This window comes from Pleurodeles waltl, chromosome 3_1 (genome assembly GCF_031143425.1).
Source record: "Pleurodeles waltl isolate 20211129_DDA chromosome 3_1, aPleWal1.hap1.20221129, whole genome shotgun sequence".
In the NCBI taxonomy this organism is placed as follows: Eukaryota; Metazoa; Chordata; class Amphibia; order Caudata; family Salamandridae; genus Pleurodeles; species Pleurodeles waltl.
In genome coordinates this window covers 1,702,147,271-1,702,162,481 of record NC_090440.1, presented here as the reverse complement: position 1 = coordinate 1,702,162,481, position 15,211 = coordinate 1,702,147,271, and the positions used below count along the sequence as shown (strand labels likewise).

At 41.0% G+C, this 15,211-nt stretch overlaps 1 protein-coding gene across 7 annotated transcripts in view; it reads left to right on the top strand.

Moving 5' to 3' along the window:
- Positions 1-15,211, top strand: part of TRPM8 (transient receptor potential cation channel subfamily M member 8) — a 283,346-nt gene that overhangs the window by 120,918 nt on the left and 147,217 nt on the right. For all 7 annotated transcript variants that reach the window (XR_011201606.1, XM_069225547.1, XM_069225544.1 and 4 more), the window contains 2 exons: positions 9,491-9,668; positions 14,050-14,222. Coding sequence is in view for 6 of the 7 variants with exons in the window: in XM_069225547.1 (XP_069081648.1) it covers positions 9,491-9,668; positions 14,050-14,222 (351 nt within the window). In the remaining variant the exon portion in view is untranslated. The remainder of the gene's footprint in view (positions 1-9,490; positions 9,669-14,049; positions 14,223-15,211) is intronic.

Genomic DNA, 15,211 nt, shown 5'->3' with positions numbered 1-15,211 from the left:
ACTTGAGAAACATGATGGTCGCCTCCATGAGGCGGAGCAACGACGGATCGCTGTGGATGATACAACAGCCTCCCGGGGTGAGCAGCTCCTACATATGGAAAAAATACTGAGAGTAATTGCAGCTAAAATTAAGATTTGGAGACACGATAGCAATGGTATAACTTGTGCATTCTAGGAGTACCGGAGTCCATTAACACAGGATGAATTGAAGAATACATTGAGAGACTACTTAAAACGATATTTGGCGCAGACAACTTCTCACGCCTATTAATTGTGGAGAGAGCCCACCAGTCGTTGATGGCCAGACACCCGCCAGGCGCAATGGCTCAGCCATAAATAGCTTGATTACTTAATTATAAACACCGCAATGTCAGGGAAAAAACACACTTAACATTTGATGCAAACGCTGTGTCTATCTTCCCCATGCACTTTAATGGGCTCTCCATCAAATGTTTGTACCCCAGTTGTCACATCTACACTTTCTGTTGGCTCCTGGAACTACCCCAGCATAATATCTCTATTTTGCCTTACTAAGAAATTAATTTAGTTCAGTGCAATCATTGTTGCAGCGCTTATGGTTACCGTCCTTGCTGGTATGTGGCGGTGTGCTTCTATCTTAACCTTTAACGCAGGAATATAGCCTTTCACTTATGCTGGCCTGGGGGGGGGGGGCTGGATGCCCATGTCTCAGACTCCTTATTATATGTGTAACTTATATTTTGATGTTTGGGAGGGTTGTAATTCACTGGCGAAGTTGGGCCGCCAGTGTGGGAGGGGAAAGGCTGTTGAGAGGGATTGTTTGTCGCAAGATGCACTCATCAGGTCACATGCATTAGGCAAACATGTGGAATCTCAATATAGACATTATAAGAAATGGGTCCCATGGCTCACTATAAACGGCCCCCGGTGTTAACTTACCTAGGTACCTTACATATGCAAACTGTAGATGTATTTCTTAGAATGTTAGAGGGCTGGACGACCAACGCAAGCGACAAGACATATTGGCATATCTAGATCAACACAATGTCCACCTCACACTGCTCCGAGAGACTCACTTTACAGCTGGCACTAATACAATGTTTGCCACCTGCTGGGCTTCATATAAGCAATGCTCTGTCTACTCATCATACGCGAGGGGCACAGTCACATTAGTTCGACTGGGTACCATGTATCCCGCAAGGCACCATAAACAATGAGCAGGGCAGACACACAATTATATGGGGCAGATTAAATTCCTATTCCATTATTATTGTCAATTGATATGGCCCTAATATAAACAACTATGCCTTTTTTGATAAGCTGTGGGGCCTAATTGCAAGCGTCAAACCTAAAATGATGCTATGGGTGGGGGGATTTCAATGTAGTATTAAATGCAGCAGAGGATCGGTCTCCAGGACCCATTGTGGTACACAGCACAGCAGCTAGGCATATAGCAGACATAATGAGAGACAATCATTTAGTTGATGCTTGGAGGTAGCTGCATGCTAGCGAGCAAGACGGAACCTTTTACTCTGGACTGTACAGCAGTTGGTCTAGGCTGGATTAGTTGGCTGGTATCAAGGGGAAAATTTAGCTGGGTTCATAACATATGCCACCTAGCTAGAACCTATTCAGACCACACCCCAGTATTATTGACACTACACATAACTCTCAAGGTCCTAGATGGTGGCACAAGGAGACTTTCACCCCTAACTCTCCTAGATGCACATTTCGGCGATGAACTGTGACATGAAATCACTGACTTTTTAGTACAGACTCTGTTCCGTTGAGTGGTACTATATGGGAGACCTTTAAGGTTACAGTAAGAGGCTATTACATTGCTAAAAGCAATGGGGTACAGAGGGCTTTGTGCACCACCCTGACTAAATTAGAAAATTATCTTTAAAACCTTGAACACAGACAGGGGCACTGGAGACCCAGCTATTTCCCATGATATAAGGTTTAAACTAATGGACTATGAGGAATTAGTCAAAAGAGAACCCTTTTACCAAGGCAAATGTGGAAAGGCTCAAGCTTATGGGAAGGTGAAAGGCCCAGTCATACACTAACAGGCATGATGGGTAAACCTCCCACTGCCAATGTCATATTAGAGGTGTATGACTCAGATGGTCAACTATGCCAAGAAACATCAAGCATTCTTAACACATTTGTACAATTCTACCAACTCTTATACAGATCCCGCAGACAAACACAGGTGGACTCCGCAGGCTTTCTGACAATATAGTGCCGGGATGGCTGAGCCATGCTCAGAGACAATTCCTCGAAGCAGATATAACAAACAATAAAATAAGGGAGGCTATTATGCAGCTAAAATCAGGGTAAAACCCGGGCCGGATGGCCTTCCTGCTGACTTTTATAAGACATATGTAGATATCTTAGTACCCATCCTAAAGGGGGTCTACCAGGAGGCTAGGGAAATGGGTAGGCTACCTCCTACCTGCTCAAAGCTACACTATTAACTTGGCTTAAACCTGGTGAGCCACCGGCAGAATGCACCTCATATAGACCCCTTTCAATAAATAATGGCGATGTTAAAATCCTAGCTAAAATACTTGTCAATCTCCTTGCGCCACTCATGCATTTCTTAGTTCGTGCAGACCAATCAGGCTTCATTCCTGGGAGGATGACATTGCACAATCTGGGTACGCTATTTGCTCTTGATCAACATATTAGTCCAAAGTGCCACCAAGGTCTTCAACTCTCTCAAATGGGATTTTTTACTGCCTATCCTTAGGCGAATTGGCTTCCTAAATTCATTTTTGAAGTGTATTGCTCTCTTATGCTCCCCAACCTATTGTCTGAGTGTAGATTAATGTTTGTGCTTCAGACCCAATCTCTAGATATTGGTTTGAAGCAGGATGTCCCCTGTCACCGCTACTATTTGCACTGGCAGTGGAGCCCCTAGCGGCCAAGTTATGACAGTGGCATAGAAGTTATGCTACAGCTTATCCATTTAGGCATATTCTAGTATCGTTATATGCCAGGGACATCACACTCTATCTTAAAAATCCTTCTGTGGGAGTTCGTCCTCTATGGAGAGCTCTCGGTAATACAGGTCCCATATCTTCCCTCTGGCACCTGCTGCATGGCCTTTCACCCCTGATTACCTATTGCAGTGGTGTCCCACAGATATTAAGGCCCATATTTATACTTTTTGATGCAAACCAGCGCTGGCGCTGGTTTGCACCAAAAATGTTACCGCCGGCTAACGCCATTCCTACGCACCATGCGGGTGCCTTATTTAAGGAATGACGTTAGCCGGCGTAGGGGAAAATGGGGGTTGTGTGTCAAAAATGGTGCAAGTCAGGTTTGAGGCAAAAATCATGCCTCAAACCGGACTTGCGCCATTTTCTGACGCACAAACCCCATTGAAATGACTCCTGTCTTAGCAAAGATAGGAGTCATGCCCCCTTGCTCAGTGGCCATGCCCAGGGAACTTCTGTCCCCTGGGCATGACCATTGGGCACAGTGGAATGTAGGGGGGACCAAAATAGGCCCCCCTATGCCACTTTATAAAAATAAAAAAATATACTTACCCCAACTTACATGTACTTACCTGGGATGGGCCCCCCATCCATGGGTGTCCTCCAGGGGTGGGTGAGGGTGGCAGGGGGTGTCCCTTGCGGCAGGGAAGGGCACCTCTGGACTCCTTCCATGGTCAGAGACCATGGAAGTGAGCCCACAGATCCCTTAACGCCTGCCATGTCCCAGGCATTGAAAAACGGTGCACATCAGGCTGTGCGCCATTTGTTAAGGCCCGCCCTCTCCTGTGCGTCAAAATGACGCTGGAGTATAAATAAGGCGCACAAGCCTTAAAGTCATTTTTTGGGCGGGAACACCTACCTTGCATGTCATAAACGCAAGGCAGTTTCCCAGATCCAAAAAATGACTCACACAGAGGACTTATGACGTCCGCGGGCTCCGGCGTCAAAGTTTAAATATGGGGCAAGGTTTGCGCCGAATGTGCGTCAAAAATTTTGACGCATATTCAGCGCACACAGAGTATAAATATGCCCCTAAGTTTCTCAGAGTGGTCATCGCCAGGGATAAAGAGGAAAGTCTGAGGGCAAATTATGGTGTGTGCATTACAGACAGCATTACCAGGTGGATTTCCTTACCACTATCCCTTGCAGGGCGCATTGGTCTCATGAAGATGATCATACTACCATAATCTTTATATCTGTTTTTAAATATACTATACTGTCTGGGGCGGACCTTTTTCCAGGCGTTATGCTGGCAAATTATAAGATTAGCATGGGCAGAAAAGCATCCCAGACTACAATGGGAACAACTTATACTTCCTTTATCTAAAGGGGAATTTGAGGCACTCAACATGGAACTATACTACCCATGCGTACAAGCCCATTACGCCATTCATTGGTATAAGCCTACCCTGTACATGCCACATCTGGCTGTAGAAGAAGGCTACATGGCACCAATACCATCAGAGTCTTATTTAGGCACAAAATTACACTTCCCGAAGACTCCACTGTTGCATGTACTTCAAATGCCTGTCTGAAATTAGCGCTAAAAGCAGGAAGAGAAGTGTTATATCCCCCACTTATTCTGTTACAGTGTCACCCCTAATTTCCCGTTACACATGAAACTGTTTGCCATCGGCTCCTCCTCCGACAAGATGGGGAGACCTTTATAGGGACAGCAAATTTAAGACCAGAGAACAATTCTTTGACAATGAGGCACCCTCACCTATAGATATCTTTCTTTATGCTAGACTTAAGCACAACATGAAAGCAGCTGTCCCAAACTTTCCCGAGGAACCCCCAAACCAAATGCCTTACACATATTGTTGCAGATGGAGACACCACATTCAGGCCCATATTTATACTTTTTAAGCGCTGCATTTGCATCATTTTTTTACCCAAAAGCAGCGCAAATTTGCAGAATACAATTGTATTTTGTAAGTTTGTGCTGTTTTTGCCTCAAAAAGCGGTGCAAATGCGGCGCTAAAAAAGTATAAATATGGGCCTTAGTCTCCATGATATATGCTGCCTCACAATTAGAAATGATGCCCGTCACAGAGCATGCACGAGCTGGATGGCATTGATAAGGAACTCACTGACGATATATGGAGCTCCTGTTGCATACAAACTGGAAAGATTGCTTCAAGCAGTCGACTTCGTATAATACATTATAAATTCCTCCATAGACTCTATTATACCCCGAGAGTATGTACCGTTATGGCCTGAGTCCGAATGATAGATGTCAAAGATGCAATATGGTAGGAGCAGACTTCATACACTTGCTTGGGCATGCAAGCTTATCCATCGTTGTTGGACAGATGTGGAAAATGCCCGGAGTGAAATGACTGATACCAAACTCACACTTACCCCGCTCCTTCCCTCTTAGTACCACCTTGACTCCTCTTCTCGAAAATTTGAAGCTCTAGCATTATTACTTGCTAAGAGACACATCGCTTGCCGGTGCGGTAGGGAGATAACTCCTAAATTCAAGGAATGGCTAACTGACTTAGTTTATTTTAACAGCCAGTTAGATCTGTATGTTGAGACCTTCCTGATGCAATCCAGACCGAAAGATATTTGGAGCCCCCTGTGCATCTGTTAACGCATCTACTCGACTGTATAGACACGGTGAAAGTCGAATCATAATTGACACTAGAGCTGGCTGAATTTTAGGATAACACGTCATGAACTACAAAAGAACAAATGGATATGCCACGTATAACCCAAGCGTTATACTATTTCAGTTCATATTATGGCATATATACCTCCCACCTGATATAAGTGTACCAGCCAACATACCACTGCCATGCCATATAATTCTTTGTCAAGATGATTGTTAATGCAGATGTGATGAGATTGTTTGCTCTCAGGATGCACAGAATATAATAATATATTGACGTATTTTCGATGAAAAATCAGCGCAAACTTAGAAAATATATACAGTTGCATTTTGTAAGTTTGCGCCAATTTTGCATAAAAAATACGTCAATATATTATTATATACAGTGCAAGCTGAGAGCAAACCATCTCATCACATCTGCATTAACAATCATCTTAACAAAGAATTATATGGAATGGCAGTGGTATGTTGGCCTGTACACATACAAAAATAACGCAAATGTGGCGCTAAAAAAGTATAAATACGAGCCTTAGTGCCAATGTAAGCTATTGCAAACCACTTGATTCAATTGAACCCTGTTTATACTTTTTTCTCGTTTATCTTATGGGGAAATCTATAAATCAAATAATAAAAGATTACAGCCGCGTATCTATCGTTTTCCCAAAAGTACAAAAAAAGTGTACAAGGAAATTTGATTTGCAAATGCAAAACTAGAAATAATACAAACAAGGGCACTATTAAAGAGGTTGTTGAAATATAACTGTTCACTCAGGACTGACTCTAAACAAGTCATTTACTGACGTGAAATGTAATGTGGAGCACTGATCTTGCTGATATTAAGTAGACAGGTGTTGAGGATGTAGGCATAAAAGTGAGTGTTAAAGCGGAGTCTGATTTTGTTGCCAAGAAACTGAGGGAGAAAAATATATCAAAGAAGCAGTTCATAGGCCGTAGCTGATATAATTAAGAAAGGCATAATTAACATGTGATTCTGTGAATTTGTCAATTATTTTCTCTTTCTAAAATCAGGATCTACATATAACTCCTTGTCATCCTTTTTATATCCATTTTTTTATTTACCGTTTATGTGTAAGCGGTCCCTCTGCTGCATTCTTTCCTTCTACATGTGCGTCTTCGTTCTTTGGTGGTGCTTGTTTATTTCCCATACCCTCCTTCCGCCCTATCTACATTTCACCTGCTCTCCCCTATGTTCCGTACACAGATGCCCCGTCCTCACTCATCCCTCATCCGTCAGCAGCCTACGACATGCTTGTACGACTTACATAGCAGCTTTGCTTTTCACACCTGCACCCATTATGGAGTTGCATAGATAGACCTTCCCTTATCAGTTGTTCCAGTCTGTACATGGTCTCCTCCCAGTAGTTGCTTGACTGAGCATCCAGTGACATCTTAATGTTTTGGGGGGCCATATGTATTCTTGGGGCCCCTGTTTGGAAAGCTTTGAATTTAAGATCCAGTTTCAAGTCTTTTCTGCTCTGTTTGACCAGGTCACCAACAGTGCACAGGCAAGCTCGTCCATATTCTAAATGCATTCTAATATTCAGGGACAGCACGTGTGCTTTCAATTTTGTAACACAGCAGAAGCTCACTAATAGTACTGCAAATAATCTCAGTGCCCCCCCCCGTTTCCCATAGGTGAGGTCCTGTTTTGATCTAAAATAATTTTTATGGATGTTGCATGAAACATAAACACAACATTTATCTGCAAGGTGTGTGTAATAGACCCTCACACACCATCCACATTAAAAAAAAATGAAAGGAAAACAGTATTTAGAACAATCTGTTTAAAAATTATTCAAGGTTATTGGGGTAAAACTCTTTGCAGAGCAGAGTAGGCTCTATTGGGGGTCCTCCTGAAAGGTTAGGGCCCTGAACTAGCCACAGCCCACTTGCTCCATGCCTTAAAACATCTTGCATCTATGAACGCATCCATATATCCTACAGCGGTCTTACAAAAAAGTGGTAGAGTACGGTATGCTCCATTTTCATTGCTGTTTTCCCTAAAGGAAACTACATTCTTTGCAAATTTTAGGTGAATAATCTATATGATGTTAAATTTAATCTATTTGGAAAGAAAGTCCAGAAAAAAACCTGCTAAAAAGCCAGATAAATGTAAAGCCCATTCCAAACTCTGCCAATTGAAATATTTGAAGACAGATTGGAACCTTTAGATTCGTTCCATTTTAAAATGTAAACTACTTTTTTATTTTTTCAATTCTTAAAATAATTAGAGAAGAAATAAATCACAAGCCAGAAGCCGCCAAGCTGACACATGTTTCGAAGTCAGTCGCTTAACCTGGGCTTCACAGTTTAAAAAAAAACTTGAATAGGTAAGAATTCAAACGTCTATAAATCCCTGTATCCAATTAGTATATTGTCATTAAGACTGTTGTTATCCTTCAAATTGGACCCATTACATTAGTAGCACAAGACCACAATTATTGAAAAGATCTTATGATTCTTTAATGCTACTAACATAACAAATTGAATTTGAGGTTTAAAAACAGTGCTAATGTCATCCCCTCATTTTATTTGACTTTTGAATTTGAGCAAATACTGCTGATCATAGTTTAAAAAAAAAGGTTTGACGTCCTGCTTCTTGGCTTGTGATTTGTTTCTTTTCTCTCATCATTTTATAAATTGGACAAAAAATATAAAACAAATTGTGATTATGGAATAAATGTAAAGCCTCTATTATGTCTTTAATTACTATGAAGTGTCTAGGTCCTGATGAATGTAGGGGGTTTCTGAGTAACCACCCTTTACTATAGAACATGCTGACACCATAAAAGGGCCCAAACAAATGTCCTGCTAACATTTAACTTTGTGTAGAACAGGGTATTAAGCCTTAAATTGTTTCCACCTCAGTTCTGAAATAATTGTAGTTTTCATACCTCTTGTCAAAACGTATCATACCCTCACCCAACTCCAGTGCTTGGTTGAGTTTGTTGTTAAAGTATGATTAGAGAATGGGTGTTGCCTAGTTCACAATTCCCACCTGCACTATTCCCCTATATCCAGCAAGATCAACTAGCAGACTAAGTAAGAGAGGAACAAGTTAACATTTTCCACCAACTTACGAGTCTAACCCATCTGGTTAAGGGGGGGCAAATAAAATTCCAGAGTAGCAGTCAGTATCTAAGATACTATCTCACTCATTTTCTCTAAGGCTTCACAGAAAAAACCCAAACTTTTTAGAGGAGCCCTACACTGTCTGGCATAGATAATAAGGAAATACTATACATACAAGCACACAGCCTGGAGGTGTCCTGGCAATTTTCAGGACAATTGAAACATATACACAATAGGGTACCAGTAATTGCAAACCTTTTCTTATCTTTTTTTGCCCAGGTGATACCTTTTTTTGCTTTGTGAGTGAGCAAGGCGTGGCAGGGGAGGAGCATGGTGGCACAATGGAAGTGACTGCTTGATTGTATATAGGAGGAAAAAGGGAAACATTTCGGCTGAGGGGAAGCAGTGTGCAAGTTGGTGTCAAAGATGACAGTGAATGGGGTTCAGAAGTAGGATTAAAAAGGGATGTCTGGCAGAAACTGACTGTAGCTCAGATTCATATTCTATTATCCAACCACATGTATTTTTCTGCTGTTGCAATACTCTGCAATACCCATGTGTTCCTTCTTTGTCTATGGTTCTTGGTTTGGTTCTCAGCTAATCGAAGTTCAGTGACTTGCTAGGGGTATGGAGATGGCAGCTCTTGGCCCATGAAGCCAGACTCCACCTTAGACAACAGCAGACCAGGAAGAAGCTTCAGACAACCTAGGAGGTGTGCCTATCTGTGAGATGAGGAAGAGGACTGTCATATCTAAGGAATATGAGCTTCGCATTTTCATTTTTGTCTTCCCTGTAGTATATACGCTTATCACGTGACACCGCTCCTGATGTCTTGTATGAGCTGATGACACGTTACTGGCATCTGAAGACTCCCAGCCTCATCATCTCAGTGGCCGGCGGAGCAAGGAACTTCTCTCTGAAGCCACGCATGCGCACAATTTTCAGTCGGCTCATCCAGATTGCACAGGCCAAAGGTGACTGGGCGGATTATTATCATTGAACAACAGATGTCTTACAGGGTTTTGTATGTATTTTCAACATAATACTTCTGCAAAAAAGTCAGTTTGGGCTGTTCATTGTGTGACAATTGACTCTATAGGTAATCTCTATTGCTGTGATGTCAAACTGCAAAGTCCATGTCCCATTGTGTGGCACAATGTTAGTGGTATTTCATCCTTAGACCAACAATTTGTCAGACTATGTTGTCTTTTTTACTTCACCTTCTCTCTATCTCTCTCAACCCTACTGATAATTTCCCTCTAACTATTTCTGTACGAATATGGAACTCTGAGCTATATATTCGACTTTACATACATCAATAGAGGGATATATGGTAAGTGCATATTGCAGGCTACCTATTTGCTTATATTTCCTAAACAAGATTTCTTATTTTTATACAGTTGTCTTCACTTAAAATGCATATATCAAATTTAACTTGTACCTAACATTGTTGGCTATGCAGTTGCACACATGGATCTAAGTTTTCTGACAGATGTATGGAAAATTGTCAGTAAGAGTTTTAATCTGAATGTGCACATTTTATTTAAGCTCATTATTTATAAATTTCATGCACTTGTATATCCTCTCCCTAATGATGCTATGAAATTTAGGGGCATATTTATACTTCCTTTGCTCTGAATTAGTGTCATTGTTTATGCTAATTCAGCACAAACTTAACTCCATATTTATATTTTGACGCTAGACCGTCTAGTGCCACAATATTGGAGTTAAAGTCTTTTTTTGGAGGCGTGAAACTACCTTGCGCCAATGAGATGCAAGGTAGGACTTCCCGTCCCTAAAATGACTCTAAGGCCCTAGGGCCAGACGTTCCAAACTTTTTGCACGTCGCAAACAGCGAATTTTGCTGTTTGCGATGTGCAAAAAGCACATCGCGATGCCCAATCCCTGTTTTGTGAGTCGGTAACCTGGTTACCGACTCGCAAAACAGGACTGCGAATCGCAATTAGGAAGTGGTGTTCCCCTTCCTAATTGCGAGTCACAGCGCAATGCTGTATTGTTTTGTGACCGCGAACGCGGTCGCAAAGCAATCGCAGTTACCACCAGTGTCACACTGGTGGTAACCCATTCGCAAAAGGGAAGGGGTCCCGTTGGGACCCCTTCCCCTTTGTGAATGGCATGAAAAAAAAATCTTCAGAGCACTGCCTGCTCTGAAAAAGATGAAACGAAAACGTTTCATTTTTTAGATTTGTGATGCATCTCGTTTTCCTTTAAGGAAAACGGGCTGCATTACAAAAAAAAAAGTGCTTTATTTAAAAGCAGTCCCAGACATGGTGGTCTACTGTCTCCAGCAGGCCACCATCCTTGTGAGTGCCGCCACTCGCAAGGGGGTCGCAAATTGCGACCCACCTCATTAATATTAATGAGGTGGGCCTTTGCAACCCCCTTGCGAGTCACAGATGGTGTCAGGGACACCATCCTACATTCGGGATTGCGACTCGCAAATTGCGAGTCGGTCTGACTCGCAATTTGTGAGTTGCAATCCAGATTTTTACTACACCTGGCCCTCGCGCCTTATTTATCCTCCTGTGCAAAAATGGTGCACAGGAAGGTGAGCCTAAATAATGGTGCTATGCATGCTTAGCTATGCATGCATTTCACACCTGGGTCAGGGCAGGCGTTAGGGGACCTGTGGACCCATTTCCTTTGTCAAACACCATGGAAAGAGCCCACAGGTGCCCACCCTTGCCCCAGGAACACCCCCACCCACACCAGAGGGACACCAGAGGATGAGGGGACCCCATCCCAGGTAACTAGGGTTAGTAGAGGTAAATGTTTGAAAATATTTTTTAAAGTGCCATTGGGGGCCCTGAAATGGCCCCCCCTACATGGCACTGGGTGCAATGGCCATGCCCAGGGGACCCTTGTACTCTGTGCTTGCCATTGGGGTGGTGGACGTGACTTCTGTCTTTTATAAGACAGGGGGCATGTGGTATGGATGTTTTTGCATCAGGAAATGATGCTAGGCTGGTTAGAGGCATTTATTTTGTCTCTAACCGGCCTAATGTCATTTTTGGTGCAAAGGCCCTTCCCCCATACCACCACCCCCACCTAGCTAAAGTCATCATTCCAGGCTTTAGCCCATCCTTTGCGCCGGCTTGCAGGATTCCATAAATCTGGCACCCGGCTGGCACTCTGGAGTGACGCAAGACGGCGCTATACTTTTTGATGCAAAACTGCATTTGTGCAGTTTTGCGTCAAAAGTATAAATATGTTCCCAAGTGTATTGCTTCAAATTGGAAGGGTAAAAGTCTGTCATCTGTTCATGCTTGATGGGACTGGATAGTATGTACTGGATGGACAATTTTCATTGCCTCATGCCCTGAAAAATTCACCTGTGTATTCTTTAAAAATGTGGACAACTCTTGATTCACATTTTGCTAATTTCGATAATGTTTATAATGAATATTCAGTTCACTTGATATTCAGGTGGCCCTTTATATTTTTGTTTATTATTTGACCGTTGTTATTTTAGATGGTCAACAATTCTATGTTTCCCTTGACACAATTGACTATTTGTTGTATATAATTATTTATACCTACTGCCTCATTTTATGTATATTTCTATGTTCTTATTATAATCACTAAACTATTTAAAAATAGGATTACATTTCTTCTAATTAACTCTGTATGTACATACTAATAATTTTAACACATAATACAATATTAATTTTACTTTAGAAGTGATTTTTTTATGATTTGAAGTTCAGAACAAATTGTAATTTAATTTAGTATATAAAACTAATTTACATTTAAATTAAGGTCCTCATGCTGTAAGTTTCTTCTATATTCTTTTAATGTTAAAATAAATATATGCAATTATTTAACATTATGATTTTTAATTATTTATTTGCTCTTTTTCAATGTTTATTAAACTTTAACACTTTTCTCTACAGACTTCCATATGGAGATCTCTGCCCTGCTGGTGGAGCCATTCACCTACATTTGAAAAGTTACTAGTAGTAACTCCAAACTATTAACTTATTTTTTCACATTTTTAAACATAATAATTTAAATGCAATTTATTTCTTAAAAATGCATTTAAAAAATACCACCATAAGTAAAAATTTTGTATTTACCTATTATGTAGAAAAAATTATAAAACATTATTGATAGAATTCATTGAAATTAATTAATTTGTTTCTTAAAAAATAAAGTTACGTTTATTCTTAAATTAGAATAGGTTAAAATATTTTATTGTTAAATATTTATATATTTGTATATCTTTAAACGAGGTGGAGACATGTAAGTGTACATTGATTAGTAACTTTACACTTAGAAATGGTGAATAGCCCAAAGTAGTAAAGATAATCAAAAGTATAAAAGTAAACCTACACAGGTAGATTTATTCATGTGTAAGTTTACCTTTGTGAATAGGTTCTTGTCATGTTACTACACTGCATTAAAGTAGTACTCTAATAGTACTGTTTACATACTCTGGTATGCCTTAGTGAATTCACCCAAAGCATCTATAAAGGGAATAAGATGGGAATATTGAGGCAATTATGATGTACGTTTAGTTTAAATAGTAAGAACTGTGCCCTCTTTGCACTTCTACAAATATGGAGTTGAACAATTTGGTACTTATTTGCAAAGGCATTAAGAGCACTTGAAGAATACTACTATAGTACTATTTTCTGTACTCATAAATACTTTTATGAATTGTCTACCATATGATGACATACTGTCGTTTTTCGCCTAACCCCTCCATCCTTCTGCACTAACAACTCACCTTACTGATGCCTCACTCCACATTGGTCACTCCACATTGCACCTAAAAACTTGTGAGATCCTTCCACATCCTTCCACATCTCAAAATGTTCAAGCTTGACATGCATAAGCTTGATATTTATCAACCCATGCCTTTGTGAAATCTTTGAAAAAGAAGGAACATTTCCACTCCGAGTCCACGCTTACAGACATTATTTAATTTATGTTGCAGCACGCTGGAACAAAGAGACTGCAAAGATAAAATGGCGACCCCCATCTCAAGTATTTTTTGACGCTGTCAATCACCTAGTCTCTCTAAATAATGTATCATTCAAATAGGCATCACTGGAAAACTTGACAGTTGGCTCACTTCTTTTCTTGCAATTATAATAAAATGAACTCCTCCAGAACACCCCCAATGCAGGTCCCTTGGGTTTCCATTCATTCTTTGGTGCTATTCAGTCTCTAGATGTAATAGCCTCATACCACAACTTCAAATAGAACATCCTTCTGAGCAAACCTAAAGTGCTTGTGTTTTTATATCATCCCAAGAACCATGATATTCTATGTTCCTTTAATTACTTGCTACCTACTAATCCATCATGCCTGACCTTCTTCTACCTCCAGGTGCCTGGATCTTCACTGGGGGCACACACTATGGACTGATGAAATACATTGGTGAATTAGTGAGAGACAACACAATCAGCCAAAAGTCCGAGGAGAATGTGATTGCCATTGGTATGCCAGCCTGGGGAATGATCGCCAACAAGGAAAGCCTGGTTCGCCACCCAAATACTAAAGTATGTTTCATCTCTATAACAAGAAAATATTGATACCCAGGGCCTGATTCACTAAGGTAACTTACACTTTTGAGTAAGTTTACTACTTTCTAGTATTCACAAACAGCATTTGTTCAATAACTTACATATTTTGTAGTAACTTCAGTACACATGGCTAACTTCTGGTACTTCAAGACCCTCCCAGAGAAAATAATGAAGGTAGGGACTTACTACAAAAGAGTAAGGGGCTGATTTAGATGTTGGAGTACCCTTTCTGCAACCTGAAGCTCCACCCGGCTGATTTACAGATGGGTGGACCTCTAGTATGTAGACTGCAGAAGCTACTTTGTCTCAGTCTTCTACGTACCCCTCTGATGGATCAACAAAGGGCCTGAATTAGAGTTCGGTGGATGGATTACTCTGTCACAAACGTGACGGATATCCCATCCGCAGTACTACAAGTGCATTATATCCAATGGAACTTATAAGACAGCGGACAGTATAGTCTTCTTGTGTGTGATGGGTAAACCCATCCACCAAACTCTAAATCAGGCCCACAGTAAAGGCCTTTGGAGGTTTGGCCTTTTTTCTGACCACCCAATTTAGAGGGGGGCAGAGAGATAGCCAGTTTACACTTTTACAACCCCCCACCTAAAACGTGGTGGTTTGTAGAAGTAAAAGTTTTCAATGGCCCCTATGCCATGGCAGAACACTCCCATGGTGAAGGGGTCTTTGTTTTTTGTTTTTTTTTTACTTTCCAAAACAAAATCCCACTTTGAATACAAAAAAAAGAAAATTAAAATGTGATGTGTGCTGCTGTTGTGTTGATAGCACAACAACTCACGCTTTTATTACATTTGCAGGAACCGCCTGGGCACTAGTTCCCTCAGGGTCCACTGGTCAAACAGAAGCTCTCTATCTGAAGCATGGAGCTTGGGGCCAGATGTAGCAAACTTTTTGCACGTCGCAAACAGCGAATTTTGCTGTTTGCGACATGCAAAAAGCACATT